At 39.5% G+C, this 19,580-nt stretch overlaps 1 protein-coding gene across 3 annotated transcripts in view; it reads left to right on the top strand.

Annotated features, from left to right (window-relative positions):
* DAB2 (DAB adaptor protein 2) overlaps positions 1-19,580 on the top strand; it is a 52,316-nt gene that overhangs the window by 26,751 nt on the left and 5,985 nt on the right. Inside the window, exons 2-11 of one of the 3 annotated variants that reach the window (XM_069492258.1) lie at positions 3,039-3,226; positions 4,223-4,362; positions 5,069-5,167; positions 6,778-6,909; positions 7,416-7,496; positions 7,960-7,986; positions 8,209-8,262; positions 8,669-8,731; positions 13,841-14,494; positions 15,500-15,662. In XM_069492258.1, coding sequence (XP_069348359.1) covers positions 3,136-3,226; positions 4,223-4,362; positions 5,069-5,167; positions 6,778-6,909; positions 7,416-7,496; positions 7,960-7,986; positions 8,209-8,262; positions 8,669-8,731; positions 13,841-14,494; positions 15,500-15,662 — 1,504 coding nt within the window. In that variant the 5' untranslated portion in view covers positions 3,039-3,135. The remainder of the gene's footprint in view (positions 1-3,038; positions 3,227-4,222; positions 4,363-5,068; positions 5,168-6,777; positions 6,910-7,415; positions 7,497-7,959; positions 7,987-8,208; positions 8,263-8,668; positions 8,732-13,840; positions 14,495-15,499; positions 15,663-19,580) is intronic. The other 2 variants (XM_069492259.1, XM_069492260.1) reach the window with 2 other exon arrangements.

Genomic DNA, 19,580 nt, shown 5'->3' with positions numbered 1-19,580 from the left:
AATATAAAGGAGACTGACATACAAAATGAAAAGGTCTATATTTTTGCCCTAAATTCAAAGGGGAGCCACCACAGGGTTAAGCAGGAAAGCTTTCGACTTTATTGTAATATTTAGAGAAACATTGTTTAAAAAAAAATCCAGATTATCCCAATTCAGTACACAAGCCATGAGCTGGAGCTTCAGGGTTGTTATGGGAGCAAAAAGTGGTGGTTGGGGTGGGGAGGAAGGCTCACAGAAAGGTGTAGGTGTCTGAATCATGTAGGATACCCCCAAAAGGATGAAAGGCAAAGTAATTGTATTTGGTCAGGAGAATCATCGGCAGCTGAAGTTGCCTTTCTGAGACTAGAGTGGAGATGAATAGTCTTTTGAGGGGAAGGGAAGGTGGAAAGGTGGATGGGAGGCCATCAGTTTTAGAAGTTTAATACGAAAAGGATCATGAGATGATAATTAGAGGGCTACAGGGTCACACAGAAGTGTTTTCCTTATTTCTAAGGGGAGATCTGAACGACTTATACAGGAAAGGATCCCCTGGGGAGAAGTGGCGGATGCAGAAGAATGAATGTCAGTGTATCCCCTTGGGTCAGAGCTTAGTGTCACCTCCTGATGCTGTTAATGTGGGCAAATATCCTTTTGATTTGGAATAAATTCTCTAAAATTAGGAAAGTAATGATTAGCCTGAAATTAGAAGAGTGTGGATATGACTAGGAGATTCATTTATCGCGTTGCCAGGAAACAAATTTGGGAACCACTGAAAGCAATCAAGGCGCACCAAATACAGATGCTGTATTTATTTCCTAGGGCTGCTGTAACAAATTACCACAAACTGGGTGGCTTAAAGTGACAGAAATTTATTCTGTCACAGTCCTGGAGGCAAGAATTTCAAAATCAGGATGTCAGCAGGGTTGGTTCCTTCTGGAAGCTCCATGGGAGAAGCCGTCCCAGGCCCTCTCCTGGCTTCTGTTGGGTGCCAGCCATGCTTGGCTTTCCCTGGTTTGCAGATCATGCACCAGTCTGGTCTCCGCCTCTGTCTCCACATCATCTTCTCTGTGTGTCTCTGCGTCTCCAATCTCCCTCTGCCTTTCTTTCATAAGAACATCTGTCATTGGATTTAGGGCCTCCCTAAATCCAGGATGATCTCATCTCAAGATCCTTAACTTAATTATAACTCCAAAGACCCTTTTCCCATAGAAGGTCACATTTCAAGGTTTTAATATCTTGGGGGACACTAGAGGTGTATAGTAGAGGATCTCTGTGGCTAGAATGCAGCTTCTCCAATGAGATTCATCAATGTAGTGTTCAGGAACTCCAGCTCGGGGCAGACAGTCTGGGTTAGGAACCTGGTTCTACCACTTAGTGGGTGTGTATTTAGAATCTCTGTACTTTGGCTTTCCCTCTGGAAAATGAAATAATGCTGCATCATAAAACTCCCAGGGTTATTATGAATTTTTTAGAGTTAATGCAAGTCAAAGGTTGAAAGTGCCTGGCCACCACCTAAGTCCTGAGTTAGTTGTGACTTTGAGTCTTCTGCTAAGTAAGACGTTCATCTGTAAACAGATCGTCTCCCTGGCTGCCTACCAGTTGGGAGTCTTTGAGCAAAATTAACTACCAAATCTCCAAGTGAAACAATTCACATAACATTAATCATACATAGATTTTATGTATGTATGCATTTAAAGACTGTTAATACTATAAAGACTAATAAAAACTCATAAGGGGAGGAATTAAGTACTGACCTCTGGGAAAAACACGCTGACATGAAGCAAGCTAAGTGCAATTTAAGCTGACTATAAACTTGAGACTGACTTTTTATTCTTTAAGTATCTAACAAACAACATATATGCCCATGCAGTTGGCTTTAGTCCTTCAATTAAAAAGCTCATGTCAATGGATGTTGGAGGCACAGAACGAAAAGGGCTTTTCTTGGTGGGGAATGTGCCAGCCCACAGGTGGTCTGAATAGGATTACAAAACAATGAATGGCTTTTCTTTGCCTTTGCTGCTCAGTCGTGTAGAAAGTTAACCCTCTGGCCCTACCTTCTCTCTAGAGCTGTGTAGGACTCCTGGGAGGTGAAAGAACATTTTGGAATATTAGTTCACTTCTGCATGGTTAAAGTGACTACATTTTTCTGTTTTACCTACTGTGATATGTAGGGGAGCTTTGTAAGAGCACATAACACAACTGTTTGGAGATGGCAACGCTAAGTAACAGCATAAAAGTATTTATACTCAATTTATACTGAATTATGCAGTCAGCACCCCATAAATTCATTCTTTCTCTGGTACTTATAAATGTTAATGTCAAAAATGGATGTCTTTTAAAGCAGCAATCCCCAACCTTTTTGGCACCAAGGACTGGTTTCATGGAAGACAATTTGTCCATGGATGGGGGTGGGGTGGGGGTGTGTGGAGGCATTGCTCAGGTGGTGATGTGCAGCCTGATTCCTAACAGGCCATGGACTGGTACCGGGCCATGACCCAGGGATTGGGGACCACAGTTGTAAAGGATGGTGTTTGGACAGCCCTGGAGATCATATGCAGAATCCTAATATTTTGTAAAGTATTTTTCAATTTGACTAAGATAACATTCATAACTCTACTCTTGTCACTGCCTTTACAATTAAGCAATCTTGTGAAGGACCAAAATTGATCATGCTCAATTTCAGGCACCCTTGCAATCTCAGGCTCTGCATTCAATTTATTTCTACTTTGCTATGAAACCTAGCAAGTTTTTGATCCCTATCTTTAATACTAGATGTTTATGGCAAAGTTCTAATACATACTGCATAGCGAGATAATCCTTAAATCTTACCAGATATCAAGTGCTTAAAGCAAAATCTATTAAGTATACTTCTTCCACTTTGGAAACTACAAAGGGAACAGTCCTACCCACTCTCCTGCTTTCAGAGTTCAGTCTGATATGGAAGGAACAAAATGAGTCTAGAGGACTACAAAAGGAAATCACTAGTTGTAGGCCTATCATGGCATAAAGTCTGGGTTTGCCGTGTTCTAACATCATTATGCCTCTAACTCTGCCTACAGGTGTCTGTGGTAGGTTATGTTTATTTGAGATTTCTCCATCGGGAATCGCCTGTTGTCATAAGTGCTGGTGTTGGGACCTGCTGCCTGCCTTCCTGCCATGTCTAACGAAGTAGAAACAAGTACCACCAACGGTCAGCCTGACCAACAGACTGCACCAAAAGCACCCTCGAAGAAGGAAAAGAAGAAAGGTATGGGGGAGTCCTCTTAAGGCCAATGACGGGAGCTAGAAATGGTTACCTCTGGAAAAATGTGAGATTCAGGGTAAAGTAAAAGCTGGCTCTTGCCTTGCTTCATCCTCACTTTAGTCTCATGATCTAAACAGGAAAACTGTACTTTGGCAGAAGAGATTGGTTCTCCCCACATGTGATAAGCTATATCTCTGAATCTGTGATTGCACCAGCGTAGGTCCTGCTAGGAAACTTTCAGAATGTCCTATTTAGTTAATAATACAACCATCTATTATTATATGGTTATCTTTCAGCAATATGCTTACCACTTTGCTTTCCTAAAGTCACTATTTTTTAAAAATCAAGACCTTTATTTATGAGACCCTCTTCCTTTGACCTGAAGTACCACTAGAAGAAAGTACCAGATTCCTTAAATGACCCATGGTTTGGGAATATGTTGGGACTTGCTTGTCTTTTACTACTATACTTTTTAGCTCTGGGAATGAGCCTGCACAGGCCTTTAAGAGGAACAAAAGTAGTTATAATAAAGATGGGATAATTATCTTAATAATTTCTAAGGGAATTTACCCATAATTCCCTTTTGCCTTATTGATAGTTCAAAATGTTGGTTAATTGTGTGGTGGCTTGTTTTTATTTCATCAAAAAATATCTATTATCCTCCTTACATTCTTTCAAAACCTTTTTAAAAAAAAGCTATGGTGAAGAATATCCCCAATTCCCACCTCACATATTCCCATAAGTTTCTCATATTCAGTCAATTTTGCACTTCTAAGAGTTTATTTTTCTCCCCACCCCAACTCTATACATAGTATTGTGAAGCATGAGTTAGCTTCAATGAAAGTAAAAATCAGACAGGGTAGATAGTGCATGTATGATCAATTGTAGTATAATCAGGATATATACTACTTAAAATTTGGGGATTCTGGAGCATATTTGGTCATAACTAGGACTGGTATTTAAATATAAACTTTATCTTTTATTTCTTTCTTTTCTCAGGCTCTGAAAAGACAGATGAATATCTCTTGGCCAGGTTCAAAGGTGATGGTGTAAAATACAAGGCCAAACTAATCGGCATTGATGATGTGCCAGACGCAAGAGGGGACAAAATGAGCCAAGATTCTATGATGAAACTGAAGGTAAAGGGGAAAAGAATGCCTTGTCTGTATATTAGTCAAAGTTCAACAGAGGGAATTATGCTAGAAGCTCTTGTTGACCTATATCTCAATTATTTGAAAAAATTTTTCTGATCACATTATTGATCCAGTAATGCCTCATTTTCTGAGAAGCCATGAGTTTGTTTGCATATTTCAAGTGCTGTTCTAGAGGCCTAATTTAATCAAGTATAGCAGGACTCTGGATGCCTTTTCCTTTTGACAGACTTAACATTTGGACAAACCAAAGCTTGCTCTACCATTTTCCTCATTAAATGATTAGAAAGTCTGTGTGCAAATAGGTATATTATTTGTCTTACTTACAGAATCCCCTAATTTTAGACCCAGGAAGTAGTCAGGACTCTACTTGGAAACTGGTGTTCTTTCGGGTTAGCCTTTCTTTTCTTTGAATTTTTAAATTTTAGTACTATGTCACTATGTGAAACTAAATCAATACTTGCTAAATCATGCGGGGCCTAGAAGAAACATCTTTAAAGATCTTCTAGGCCAGTCTTCTAATCTTTACCAATAACTATTCTGAGGCCAAGAAAGTGAGAGTGACTTGTGCCTAACTCTTTCATAGATGGCCAACTAAGCTGAAAACAGAGCTGACTGTTGTTTAAAATTTTAGTATTAGGAGGATTGGAGGGTACTTTTAATTAGATTTTTCTTGTTTTCCCAACCTCATCAGGGAATGGCAGCAGCTGGTCGGTCTCAGGGACAACACAAACAAAGGATCTGGGTCAACATTTCCCTTTCTGGAATAAAAATAATTGATGAGAAAACTGGGGTAAGAATTCATGTTCGCAGACACCTGTGTGACCACCTGAGTTTGACAATTTGCTACTTGAATTGCAACTCCCTTTTTTCCTTCTTAAAATTCCGTAGGGGAAAAAATAGCATATATTACTTCTCAAAAAGTAACAGGCAGAAAACAGACTAGGAGGTAAGGAGTCAAGATAATTTATTTTGAAGTGCATTTCCTATAATAGATGTGAATCTTAAGTCTATAAACACAGGTATGCTACAAATATCACTTGGGTATTTTTTTTTTTTCTTGTACCTCAGGTATACAGAATTAGATTAATCCTAACTCCTGGATTGTGACACTCGTATAAGTCTATGTATGGTTCTTATTTTATTTTAATATATTGATTACGTGTGGATTACCAGCTAACTTAAAGCTAGAACATTAACCATAACACATTTAGATTTTTTTCATCTCTCTCTTCCTTGCTTCCTTACTCTACAGATACAACCTTTCTCATTTTCTGTGGTTGCTGTTGTTCTATCACATATGGAAAGTCTTGTTTGTTTTTGAGCCTGATCCAAAAGCTATCATACTTCAGTCTTCTGAGACTTTTTTCTATATTCAACAAAACATCGTGATTCATCCCTTTAAAAATGTTGTTTGTAGCTCATTCTCATTGCTATAAAATACTCTATTGCATCAGTTTACCTTGGGGGGACTTCCATTTACTGTTCATCCTTTCCTAGAAAGATACCCATTATCTAATATGCAAAATCCACTGGCAAAACCTAGGGCCTGGCCTTCTGGTGCACACGCACTCAGGCACTGCTGTCTCCATCATTCTCTCTCTTCTCTCAACTCTTGTTTTCCCAAGCTCATCAGAGAATGGTGGCAGAATTTTCTCACAAGGTTCTCTCTTTCTTCAAACCTTCTAAAATATTCAGTATAAACTTTTTAGTGGCCTTAAGCATTTGGAAACAAAAGCAAAACACATTCTGCCACCAACAAATATCCCTGAAGAATTGAACCCTGCAACCTGCTTGAAAGGATCACGAGAAAGGGGGGAAAAATAGAGGGAAATATACTGCTAAGCCAGTGAATTCCCTGCCTCGTATAACTACTGGATAATGATGTGGGCTAAGTGAGGTAGAGAAATATTTGATGACAATATTTGGTAACCTCCAGAATATACTGGAGATACTTGTTCCAATAATATATAGGATGGTTCCTTAGCCAACAGGAGCCCTCGTCAAAGGATCCCAGTTACTGTTCACTTAAGTTTGCCTTTGAGTTGGAAAAGGAGACCTACCTACTTGGATAGTTCTTGGGTTATATGTTTCCTCTTCACTTTAGAAATTCTTAGTCTTCTAATCCTTAATCCTTCCTTACTATATGGTGTAAGTAGAATCAAGTATCAATATTTTAAGAAGAAACATTCTTTTCATTCTTGTTTTCTATTTTTCCTTTCTTTTGAAGCCCTTTCTAACAAGGATATTTCTCCAGCCTTCATCCAGAGACTAAAAAGTCTTTCTTCAAATGGTTTAAACTTTTCATGTATGTCTTCATATATGTGTCTGATGCTTAGCTGTGCTAGCTTGGCAAATAGATTCTAGTTTTCTCACTAAATCATTCTGTATATTCCTTTGAAGGTAATAGAGCATGAACATCCAGTCAATAAGATTTCTTTCATTGCCCGTGACGTGACAGACAACCGGGCGTTTGGTTACGTGTGTGGAGGAGAAGGCCAGCATCAGTTTTTTGCCATAAAAACAGGGCAACAGGTGAGCTGTAAGCCTTGAAGTATACTTGTGGACTTGTCCTCTGTTGAGCATAGGAATGTCTGTCTCTCAACTAGAAAACTTGCTGGAAACACTTGGATGTAGGAGGGCTAAATAATGATTCAAGGAGTAACTATCTTTATTAGTCTAAGAAATCTTTTAAAAATGTCATTGATACCCATGTAGTGTGTGGCACAAGGCTTGTGAGAATGGACTCTGTTATAAGACCAATGCTGATTTTAGAACAATAGTGAATTATTCCCAGAAACCTTGAAGGGACTTCAAAAACGGTCATGGTACCTCTTGTTTTGTCTAAATACTTACTAACCTGCTGTCCTTTATGTACCTGAGGGTGGGGATTGGGACAGTGGTTATCCTCTGTAAGCTAGGTAAGGTAGTAAGGAGATTTAAAAGAATAAAAAAACTAGTATTAATCTGAACTGATGGGGGACAAAGGGAAGAAAATAATAAGATTAAAATACTGATAACAATGCTTTCTCTTGCTTCAGGCTGAGCCATTAGTTGTTGATCTTAAAGACCTTTTTCAAGTTATCTATAATGTAAAGAAAAAGGAAGAAGAAAAGAAAAAGGCAAGTACTACCTGATAAAGGCTCTATTGAACTTAAAACTAAAACTATATTCAGGACCACATTTAATGTCATGTACACACATGGCCTGTCTGAAGAGTCGGCGTCTATATGACTCTTCAAAGTATAGAAACTGTAGAAATATGCTGTCTGTTCTTACCAGTAGGGTAATGGGTGGGTATTATGGTGAGGCACTTCTGATTTCCAGGTCCTGACTTTTATGTTTTTCTTCCTACAAGTTTCATATTGATTCTGGGAAATATATGGGACAACCACGTTTAAATCCAGAAACTCTATTCAAGTCCAGTATTGCTATGAAAGGGGGACGAGAATGTAAAGCAGAAATAATACACAAGTCTCATTCTTGCCTTATGCTTGTGAACCCATAGGTATATTTGTTCTTGTATTTAACTCCTCCCTTTATCTACAAATACTAAGATCGCTCCATTTGTATCTTTCTTTTTAGACGGAAGAAGCCAACAAAGCAGTAGAGGTAAAACTTCATATTTATCCCTTGTGAACTGTGTGTGTAATGTGCTACCTGCCCAGGCATTCTCACCTCCTGGCTGATCATGTGTTTATGACCTCTCTGGTCATGGGAGATACACATTTAAATGATCAATGCCAAAATTGTTTAGCAAGCCACTACAGAAGGCAAATAAATTCTAAAGGAAAACTCATCAGTTAAACTTTTAAATATTTGCCATCTTTTCAGAATGGGAGCGAGGCCCTAATGATTCTTGATGACCAAGCTAACAAACTGAAGTTGGTATGTATGTGATGTTTTATAATTATTCACCTGAACGTGGGTTTACTTCCTGTAGATTTTGCTAATACCAAATCTGTGTGGAATCTGTATGAAAATCCAATTGTGACAATTATTTTTCTAAATGTTAGGGTAACATTTATGTCTATATGCAAAATAATCTATTTAGTAGACACACCTGGATCTAATCCAAATACTTTTTAAGGTGTGGACCAGTTGTATTTGTTTGGGGACATGTCTACACTTCCTGACCTAAATAGCTTATTATCAAATTTGTTTTAATTAAATGAAAATCCAATTGTGACAACTATTTTCCTAAACTTCAGTTTAGGAAATAAACAATTACAGTTATATACAAAGTAATCTTTTTAGTAGACACATCTGAATCTAATCCAAATACTTTTTTAAGGGTGTTGACCAGATGGATTTGTTTGGGGACATGTCTACACCTCCTGACCTAAATAGTCCAAAAGTAAGTGTTTGTTTTAAAATTTGCAATGTAATGGAAATGGCATCTGTAACTCAAATTGGCAATTGATCAGAAATCTTAAGCATCTATTGAAACTCGGAAGGTGACTATTGATTTTTGCATATAAAGTGGCTTTTAGAAGGAATTTTAATCTTAAGTCACCGTAGGAAACTATCAGCACTAATTCCGACATACATATTAATATTGCTTAAAGGTTAAATATGAGCAATAGGTCAGGCAATGTAGTCCCTCTTGTTATTACTTAGGATCAGAAGGAGGAGGCCAGTGTCAGTCCTTGGCATAAGCCTCCTTGAGGAAAGTATGATTGTTAGATGATTAATCATGAAGCTTCCTGGCCTCTTCATTTCTTTCCCATTCCATCTGTTGTAATTTAGCAGCATAAGGTTGGTGTGGAGTAAGACTTAAAACAAACAAGAAGCTCAGCTTAGTTATGTTTAACCAAAGCCTGTCCTTCTTAGCAAATTGCTCATCCTTTAAAGGACATTATAGTATATTGAGTCTTCTCAATATTGCCTGATCTGTAACAACCCTATGAGAATGGAGTAATATTTTCCTTTACAGATAAGGAAATGGTAGTTTAGAAAAAAACCTGATTTACCCAGGAAGAAGTCCAGATTCAAGGTTTATGCCCAAGTCTTCTGACCTTTCAAAAAAGGCCTCAAATGAAAATATCAATGTGATTTTGAATGCCTTCTTTTATAATTTCTATTATTTACTTAATAGTTTCCCGAGTACCTGCTATTTGCAAGGTATGGCAGTAAGAGGCACACATCCATGATCATGGAATTTGCTGTCTATCAGGGGACCAACATTAAAACTAATCCAAAGCTAATTAATTGATGTTAATTACAGGGTATTTATCTGGTTTAGAGGTTTAGATAATGCTTCTGAGGAAGTGAGTTTCTCAACTTGAACATGAAAAATGAGAAGGCAGTAACTAGACAAAAGGAGAATTAGTCTAGAATAATGGGGGAAATATCTAGATAGAAGTCTCTTATATCAGGAAATTATCATGCAAGATTATATGACCAAGAAGGTCACAGGAATTCAAGCAGAAGATCCAAGATTGGGTAAGATTCTCACTTCCTGGAGTACCGCAGAGAACACCAGGCCTGAGTTCTCACTGCATAAAACTTCCAAGTGAGATAGGGAGGCACAGTGGCTGCCTGTACTCTCTCTGACCCCAACCATATGAGAATCACAAAGCACCGTAGCATTTTAAATGTCCTAAAAAGACCCTACTAGAGAAGCCTGCTAAATGTTCCCTTTAGAAGTAAGTCCTGACTCACTTGTCTATAGAACCTTTCATTCTTCATGTTTGTTATGGTTCTAAGGATAAACTTTTTGAATACTAGATTAGATGACCCTGAAAGGTCCATCCTAGCTCTGAGACCCTTTTGATTCCTAGGCAACTTTGCCCTCTTCTCCATCAGCAGCTGTCTCCCCAAAGTGAGCAGGTACACCTGAACGACCTACTTCCTAAGTATAACTGACATTCAAACAAGTATATTGAGAGAGAGCAAAGCACTCAAGATGCGAAGTGGAATTCCAGTGGGATAGGCGAGGAAGCACTGACTATTTAATCTGCTTTTACAGACTTCTAGAAAGTCCTGAAAAAAGGAAATGAAAAACAACATGGATAATCTTGAGTTTCATTTTTATTAGAACTCATACAGTCTGAGAGTTTTCGATTTATAGAAATTCAAGTTTTAGTTAAACTAATAATAAATTAAAGTAATAAATACCATGAAAATAGATGATCTCTGATAAGTACGAGAAAGCTAACAGGGATATAATTACGTGCTGGTTACACTTTGACAACATGTTCTTACATATTGACTCTACATTCGTAGGTCACAAAATAGATTTACCCCTACTCGGTACACCAGCATGTTTAAAAATATCTAACTCTTACAACAATTGCTCTGAAAGATGTGAAGAGGGAAGAAATCTAAATTATCTAGCCTCAATTACTGGTTCCAGATGGCTGTCGTTCCCCCAAAATTTATACAGAAAAGTTTTATGCATTTCAAATAATGTTCATGTTGCAAATTAAGTGGCATCCTTTAAGAATATAATCTTTATTGGAAAACCACTTAAGCATTACGCTTCCAGACTACATCTCAAAAAAAAAAAAAAAAAAGAAAGAAAGAAAAGAAAAAAAGCATAAAAAATGCTCTCTAACTTTAAAAACTTGAAAATTTGAATCTGAAAGCAAAGCTATTAGAAGACTGCAAGGCATGATCTACCATCACAGAGATTAAATCTGGTACAAATGATGGGATCAGGGTACAAAGTGCAGGTGTCAGTATACACTTGTGTATACCCTATAAAATGTCATGAGATGAGCATAGGTGAAGTAGGAATAGAAAGATCAATGGGGAAAGGCTTTGTAAAAATAGGAATTTGAGTTGGACCTTTGAAGTGTATAGGAAAATAATAATTAGGCTAGAAACAAATTGGGTCCTGTGGTGGATCATTCTGGAAGTCTGCCTAAAGAAGCTTATTTTAGTACAGGGAATAGCAGGAAGCCACCAAAGACTTTGAGTAGGGAAGTCCTCAATGTCGTAAACTGGAATGGTTAGGCGAGATTAGAGAAGAGGTAGACTATGGAACACTGTGTTTTGAAACTTGTCTTCATGCAGATGCCTTTTGAGTTGCCTGCACGCCCCGCCCCCCCTTACTAGAGCTCTTAAGAGCAGGGACTGTAACTCACTTTCTGTTCTCCAGGGCTTGCCCTTCAGGTGCTTAGACAGTGGCCAGGTGGATGCAGTGTTGACAGCCCAACAAAAATTAGCAAAGCTCTGACTGAGAGGGTGGATGAGGAGTCTTACGTCTTCTCAGTGGTAGTCTATGAACTACACTCTTAATCTTGGATTAATGACAAACCCAACCTGAAGAGAGCCTTATACATTTTACTTATAGGGTGACTATTCAGAAGTCTAACTTTGTGGCTCCTGTTTGGTGTCCTAAGAACTTCTTCTGAAGTATTTGAAAAGGAGAACTCTACCAGCTGTGAAAACCCAACTGTTCTAATCCAGAGGTGGCTCATAACAAATGAATAAATATTGAAATCACAAGCTTTTGTAATACATTTTTATCCTACCTTTTGATTGTATAAATTTCCCTACATTAAGAGATCTTCCAATCCATTTCTTTGATTAAAAAAAAATTTTTTTAATTACACGTTTTTTCTTGTGACAAATTCTTCTGCTTATAAAGAGAAAACCTGGCTTTTAAAAATTGTGTTTTTATACCTCACAATAAAGGAAGCCAAAAGATAGAATACCATGTAGGTCTGATTTTGTTATCCCTTCTATGATCACAAAGTAGGACATAAACCTTCTAAAAATTTGTTCTTTTCTTTAAAAGCCAAGGAGGCCTATTTGAACCCTTTTTATACTTACTAGTTTGAAAATTTCATATTTCTTTGAAGTTGTTTTTATCAAAGTATTTAGTACTCTGCACAGGGTACTGCTAGAAATACTCTAACTTCCACTTTCAGGTAGGCATTTTTCACTGTTTATATTCTTCTATGGCTTGCACAGTTAAGTATTTAATGGATCAAAGTCAGAAGGAAGGGATGTCAGTATGAAAGATCTGTTCCAGGGTGAATCATAATTAATTATGTCATTAACTGGAATAAAGACATGTCAGATTCATCAAATTTGCTGCTTTTTTTGCTGAAGAGGATTTTTTATTGAACAATTGAAAACCCCCCAAAAATAACATGCCAGACAAATGATAGGGAATAGAATTAGTAGAGCTGTGCATTTGGTATGTCTTTCAAAATAACTCTTAAAAACACACATCTCTACCTTATACAGTAGTGCCCTGTTATCTTCAGGGTTCACTTTCTGAGGTTTCAGTTACCTGTGGTTAACCGCGGGATGAAAATAGGTGAGCACAGTCCAATAAGACACCACCAGAGAGCGAGAGACCGAGAGCCCACATTCACATAACTTGTATTACAGTATATTGTTATAATGATTCTATTTTATTATTTAGTTATTGTTGTTAAGCTCTTACTGTGCCTAATACATAAATTAAACTTTATCATAGGTATGTATGTATAAGAAGAAACATCGTATATGCAGGGTTTGGTAATATCTGTGGTTTCAGGCATCTACTGGGGGTCTTAGAATGTATCCCCAAAGGGTAAGGGGGGACAACTGTGTATAAATTAAATATTAGTTATTGGTTGACTCTAACCACTGAATACATGAGATTACAAAGGCAAATCTAAGCAATGTTATGAAAAGACATACAAATGTGAGATCTTATTGTGTGATAGATTAGATTAGATCAGTATTTTGAGTGTCACTTGTACAGGACATAGACAAATAAGGTATGTATGTCCACAGGAGAGACTAGGATGATAAGGATAAGAGTTCCTAGTTGGCTAGCACCTTCAACAAGAGCCTTAAATATTTAAAAAGGCATACCTGCAGGCTGTGGTATAAAGGGAAATCTTCCCCCTGTCCTGCTGGAGGAAAGAGCTGGACCAATTATACATATAGGAAATATAATTGACCTGAAACTTCATCGTAGCTAGAACTATAAAATATGTATGTATGAGCCAATGCATTTGCTCATTTAGAGAGGTGATGCCACCTGACTCTGGGGGTCCACAGAAGGGACTGTATGTACCTCAAGTGGGGAGCTGGGAAGGCTTCTGAGGTCACTGACTTTCAAGCTCAACATACTTTCCTAATCATTTTGAGTGACGTGCTAATTGAGTCCCTTTAAGACTCCAAGGCATGAATTGAAACAATGCTGACAATGAAATAAGCCAGTCTGTATGTGTGAACCAGGGTGAGCAGAGACAGGATGTAAACAACAGTAAGATTTCACTAAATGAAGCTGAGACTTAAAGGAACATGGAATGGCGCAGGGGCAGGGAGGACCTAGAGTACAGAAAGAGAGTTGTGGACTCAGGGAGCTGATGGGAGGAGGCAACATCCAACTGCCTTGTCTGGACCAAATTCTAATGGGACTTTTGATAATCCTGGTCATCTTATGTAGTTTTCTTATTTGAAGTCACAACATGGACTAACACTTTCTTTTTTTTTTTCTTTCCAAATGTGATAGGAAAGCAAAGATATCCTGTTAGTGGATCTAAACTCTGAAATCGACACCAATCAGAATTCTTTAAGAGAAAATCCATTCTTAACAAATGGCATCACCTCCTGCTCTCTTCCTCGACCAAAGCCTCAGGCATCCTTCTTGCCTGAAAACGCCTTCTCTACCAATCTCAACTTCTTTCCCACCCCTAATCCTGATCCTTTCCGTGACGATCCTTTCACACAGCCAGACCAATCGACACCCTCTTCGTTTGATTCTCTCAAATCTCCAGATCAGAAGAAAGACAATTTGAGTAGCTTGCCTGCTCCACTGAGCAATGGGCCCCAGAACGGTGATGTTGATTATTTCGGTCAGCAGTTTGACCAGATCTCTAACCGGACTGGCAAACAGGAAGCGCAGGCAGGCCCATGGCCCTTTGCGAGTGGGCAAACCCAGCCAGCAGTGAGAACTCAAAATGGGGTATCTGAAAGAGAACAGAACGGCTTCCATGTCAAATCCTCCCCGAACCCTTTTGTGGGAAGCCCTCCCAAAGGACTGTCTGTACCGAATGGCGTAAAGCAGGACATGGAAAGCTCTGTCCAGTCCTCACCACATGACTCCATAGCCATTATCCCACCTCCACAAAGTACGAAACCGGGAAGAGGCAGAAGGACTGCTAAGGTGAATTGTCTTCCCCACATATCTGTTAGCAGAGTGCATGTTCGGTACCAAAGGGTGGTGTGATGCAAGCTCTCTTTCCTGCTGCTCTCGTAGTTTCCCATGTGGCTGTGAAATAGAAGGTGGGACGAGGCACATCGGTTCCTCAGGAGTATTTTCCTCTAATCGCCACCCTTTTAAAGTTTCTCAGCAGTATTTGTCACACCCTGCTTTCCGTTTGCATGTCTTGTCACTTATGATTAAACTAAACACAAGTTTTTCCGTTTTTAATGCTGCTATGCTTCTGTACCTCTGGTAAGTTTGATCATCACATTTGGGATGGGAGGGCAAGAGTTCTTGTGATTCCCTTTGTACCTTCCCCACACTAACACATGCCCTGCACGCTCCTCGTGTTGCATTAATGTCAAGGTGGTGGTGTGAAATTTTAGAGTGTGTGTCTCCTCTTTTAACTGCTGACTGACTAACCCATTGTCTCAGAACAAACTTACATATTTATTATTACCACTACTGCCATGACCAGCTTCATTCAAGAGCAATTTAAAATGCAGCTTCTACAGATATCTTTTTGCAACTCTCATAGGAATATGCAGGCTCATCTAATGATTAACACCATATTGTCTCTGTGTAACCTGATATACATCCAATGGAATAATCAAAAATATTCAAGATACTTATTTATAGTTGCCCTTTCTTTCCCAGCTTCAAGCTTTTAGCTGATAAGGATACCAGACCAATACAAATGTGTAAATGAGCAAAATAGATTTCACTTTGCAAGTCCTCAGTTGTAGGAGTTGCCTTAGTGACTCCCCAATAGTCTGTCCATTGCAGGAATCTCTCTCTCTTTTTTTGTTTTTGTTTTTAAATCAGTTGTAGTTTATCAGTAATAAAAAAAAAAAGTTTTCCTTCTTGTGGCTCTCAAATTTGGGGTGAAAAGTAGGAGATAGATCAAAGCTGTATTTCGCTATTACAGAGTAACTAACACTTCTCCCTCCCTCCCTGTCCTGGCAGTCTTCAGCCAATGACTTGCTTGCATCAGACATCTTTGCTCCTCCCGTCTCAGAACCTCCGAGCCAGATGTCACCCACAGGACAATCTGCAACCCTACAGACCAACCCTCTGGATCTCTTCAAAACAAGTTCTTCTGCCCCAGTGGGGCCCCTTGCAGGCCTAGGTAGGTGTCTGGAGATAGAGTTAGGTGTGACTCTGTTACTTTCACTCACAAAATGATGATGTATGAGGGAAGCCACTTCACATCCATTGGAGTTCCGTAGGCATAAGATTTGAGCATCCGCAAGAGCCCTTCTCCCACTCTCACTCCTGCACATCTCCAGCTCCATTGGATACTCTTGACTCGTAACTGAAATTTGGCTCCTTGAGTTGGCATGTGCCAAGAAATCCATTTTCAACATTGCACTTACTTGAGCCAACTGGTAATGGCTTCCTGGGTGACAACTGTTAAGGGATCCTGATGCTCAGACCAGCTTCAATGGTGCAAAGGGATTGAGATGAGAGAGCCTTGTTCGTCATCACTATTGGAAAAAATAGCAACATGCATGTCTTCTATGTCATTTACTATAATGGATAGAAGGCCTATCCCCTATCAACTCCTATATCCCTCTTAGAAGGGACAGATACCCCAAGAAGGATATAAAATAAGTCTGAAGCAAGTGTAAGTCATAGAATGGAAAGTCCTGGGTTCTGGGCCTGGCTCTGTTCCTAGGCTTATGGTAAGGGTGGGCCAGGCATCCACCCTGAGCAGTCTCTGAATGCTCAAGCCTTCGCAGCCCCTTGCCAATATTTTGGCTGGCTTGACTATCTTACTAGAGTTAGAACATAAGGACTAAAAAGCTGAAGTTGAAAAGAGCACAGAGATAAGGCAAGAGATGAAATCTTGTCAGATGCCTAGGATGTGTTGGTGCCCTTCTGCATGAAGGTGTCCGTAGCTCCAGTGAACCACTAACCACTCTGGCAGAACAATGGGGAAGGCGCTCGACTGAGGGCTGGCCGGCTGCTCTTCGCCCACAGCCGCCACTTCTTTTTGTACCGCATGGTACAGTTTTCAGAAACCCTAACAATGGTCTTTGCTGTCCTGCTGGGGACTCTCTTTGTTTTTCTGCTTCTTGGCACCTCTGCCAACTCCCAATAGACTCTGGCATGGGAGGTGGAGGATTATAGATGAAGAAGGATTCTCCTCCCCTTTGGTAAAATTTGACCAGGGATCTTGGCTTTCTCTGCCTCCTGCAGAGTCAGTCATCAGGATCCTAATTTTTTTTTTTTTTCTGCTGTATTCTTGCAAAGGAAAATATTTTGATTCTTTTACAAGAAATCTGCTTAATCATATCTAGAGTAGGGTGGCAAAAAGGGGAGGAGGTGTTACCCACCTGCCAAGTGGCTAATATCCATGGGGTATGAGAAGCCGGTTTGTCCCAGGTCTCCACTCAGATTTATATCGTCAGGGGACTCTCCCTGAACACCCTGTGTCTCTTGGGGGCTTCCCCCTTTCTGTATCACTCTTTTCCCTGCACCCCCAAGTGGAGCTGCTTGGTGCCTTTCCCTCGCAGAAGAGCAGAGAACTTGCAAGGCAGTGTCTGCAACTAGATCACATCACAGAGCTTTGTATCTAACATCAATGCCCTGAAGAATTTTTACAGCCAATATTTAACAAGTCAGCCTGAAAATACAGCTGGACCCTATAACTGTTAATTTATTCAGACGAAGTGAAGCTTTTTGGCTAGGTGCCCCTGTTGAGGCCTTGGGGTATACAACTGCAGAATACTGATGACTCCTCCAAGTTTAGACATGGAACTCAAACTGAGCTCTACAGTATAGTCCCTGTCCACTAGCAGGGATCCTTAGCCAAGGCGTGGAAGGTTGTGGGTCTGGCTTCCGCTAGACCCAGCTGGGGGACTGCCTCCCCTGGAGCACTGGGGGTGGGGAGAGGGTATTGTAGAAAGCTGGGCCCTCAGCTTCGACTTGCTATCCTGTGTTTTAATCTAGCTTCGGAAGGTAATGAAATTGATGTTTTATACCCATGTTCCCTTTTCTCCTAGTCCTTGCCCCTGCTGGGCCCGCAATGTCTTGAAACACAATGTATGGAATCCGGTGGGTGGGGATGTAGGTTGGTATAAGTATATAGTAGGAAAGTCTAACTTTTGGCAAATACAATATTTTTCTCTTTTACAAACACCATTCTCACTAATATGATCTATGACTAAAGCCACGCATTTTCCTAAGGGAAGGGAAGTGGTCCAACATAAAAGATGAACAAATTCTCCCCCCTTTTTTTTTTTTTTTTTTTTTTGCACATTCAATGGGTGGAAATTATTAGTGAATGATCTGGCTCCTGTTAATAAAATTTAAAAATTTGTCTTAAAATGCTAGCAATAACTTTGTTCATATTAAACCCACTTTTAGAGCCTGTATTGTAGAATCTAAGAGAAATTTTTCTTTGATTTGTTATGAAAGAGGTATATTCTTTAGGGCAAATGAAGTCTAATTTCTATATCTGTGAAATCAGTATTTGAATTAACACACTAGTTTTTAAAAAAATAGTCCCCTGCCTTTCTGCCAGGGATGCAGGAAAAGAGGATGGGTGCTGGGTCCAGAGCCAGTGTGCCTGGCTTTCAGCCTCTACTGTCATAGGCTGTGAGCTTCCCAATTTTAACAATATTCTTGTACCCAGTTTCCTCACCTTCAACATAAGTATGTTGGTGAGTGAGTGGTTTAATAAGTGGTTTCTGAACCACACCACTCTCTACTGAGTACACCATATGCATTTGTGGCCAGATGACCAGCGTTCATGATAGTAAGAGTGGAGTCAAATGACACCAGTCTCCCATACTGAGGGGATCTAAGATAGACTGTTGTGCTACATACCCTAAACACCATTTTCAAAATATTTCTCACTCTGGAAACAAAAACATTCCTAACCCAAGTTTGATGGCCTTTTCTTAGTTGAATTAGAAGACTTCCATAACTAAAGAATGCTGTGCTGCAAAGCTCAAAGTAAATAGGTTTCAAGAGCAAAGCATCATCTGTGAATAGATAAGAGGTTGAATTTAGGTCTTTTATTAGTGGTGACAGTTTAACTGAATCATTATTACACTTGGGAAGAGGCAGGGGGAAAAATGCCCTATATATTAGAACAAGATGCAGGGAATGAGCTTCTCCAGAAGAGGGGGACAGACATTGGAGACACCTGGATTCTAATGATTTAGCCAATTCCTGCCGAACACAGCAAGGATGCAGGAGATGGAGCCTTTCACCCACAAAGATCAGAAGCCATGACACAGGCCATCGCTTACCTCGGAAGGTTTTTATTTCCATTGTCCTCTCTCCCTCCCTTCCTCTTTTAAATACTCTGTTCTAACTCCTGGCAAGGCTTAGTGAGTGACACATGGCAGGAAGCACTTTATTTGAAACAGCCCTCCCAGGATAACAGCCTTTCCTCCATTTTTATAATAAAAGTCTAAAACTATCTTGGCATCAGCCAAACATTATCTTCCCTTTATATAGCTGTGTCAACCTTGGCAGCATTAAAAAGCAAGGAAACTTTGAAATGGTTTCTTCAGGATGTAAGCATGTTGAGGCCTTATGCACATGTGTGATCACTGGTTTTCATAAGACTCCAGACACAAGCCGGCTGCCAAATGAAAAGATCAAATCCATGACTCAGAAAGCCCAGTAGATTATCTCAATTAACCACTTCATAATCAGTGCGGTTTGTATAAGTAAATGTACTCACTCAACAAGTAAGTTCCTGCTATCGACAGACTGTTCCAGTTGTTGGAGGCCTATCAAGCAACTAGCGTCTGTAGGATAAGGGCTCATATTTTTCACGACTGGGTAGTTATGAACTGTATTACCTTTTTTTTAATTCATTGATTTATTCTTTTTTTTCTTCATAAACACTTTCTTTTTAAATTTCTTTTTAATTTCAGAGCATTACGGGAGTACAAATGCTTTGGTTACATAAATTGCCTTTGCACCACCCCAGTCAGAGCTACAAGCGTGCCCATCCCCCAGACAGCCCACCGCACCCGTTAGGTGCAAGCTTACTGCATTACCTTTTGGAAATACAGTTAAAAGA

This window comes from Eulemur rufifrons, chromosome 17 (genome assembly GCF_041146395.1).
Source record: "Eulemur rufifrons isolate Redbay chromosome 17, OSU_ERuf_1, whole genome shotgun sequence".
Classification (NCBI taxonomy): Eukaryota; Metazoa; Chordata; class Mammalia; order Primates; family Lemuridae; genus Eulemur; species Eulemur rufifrons.
This window is presented reverse-complemented; position numbering and strand designations above follow the sequence as displayed.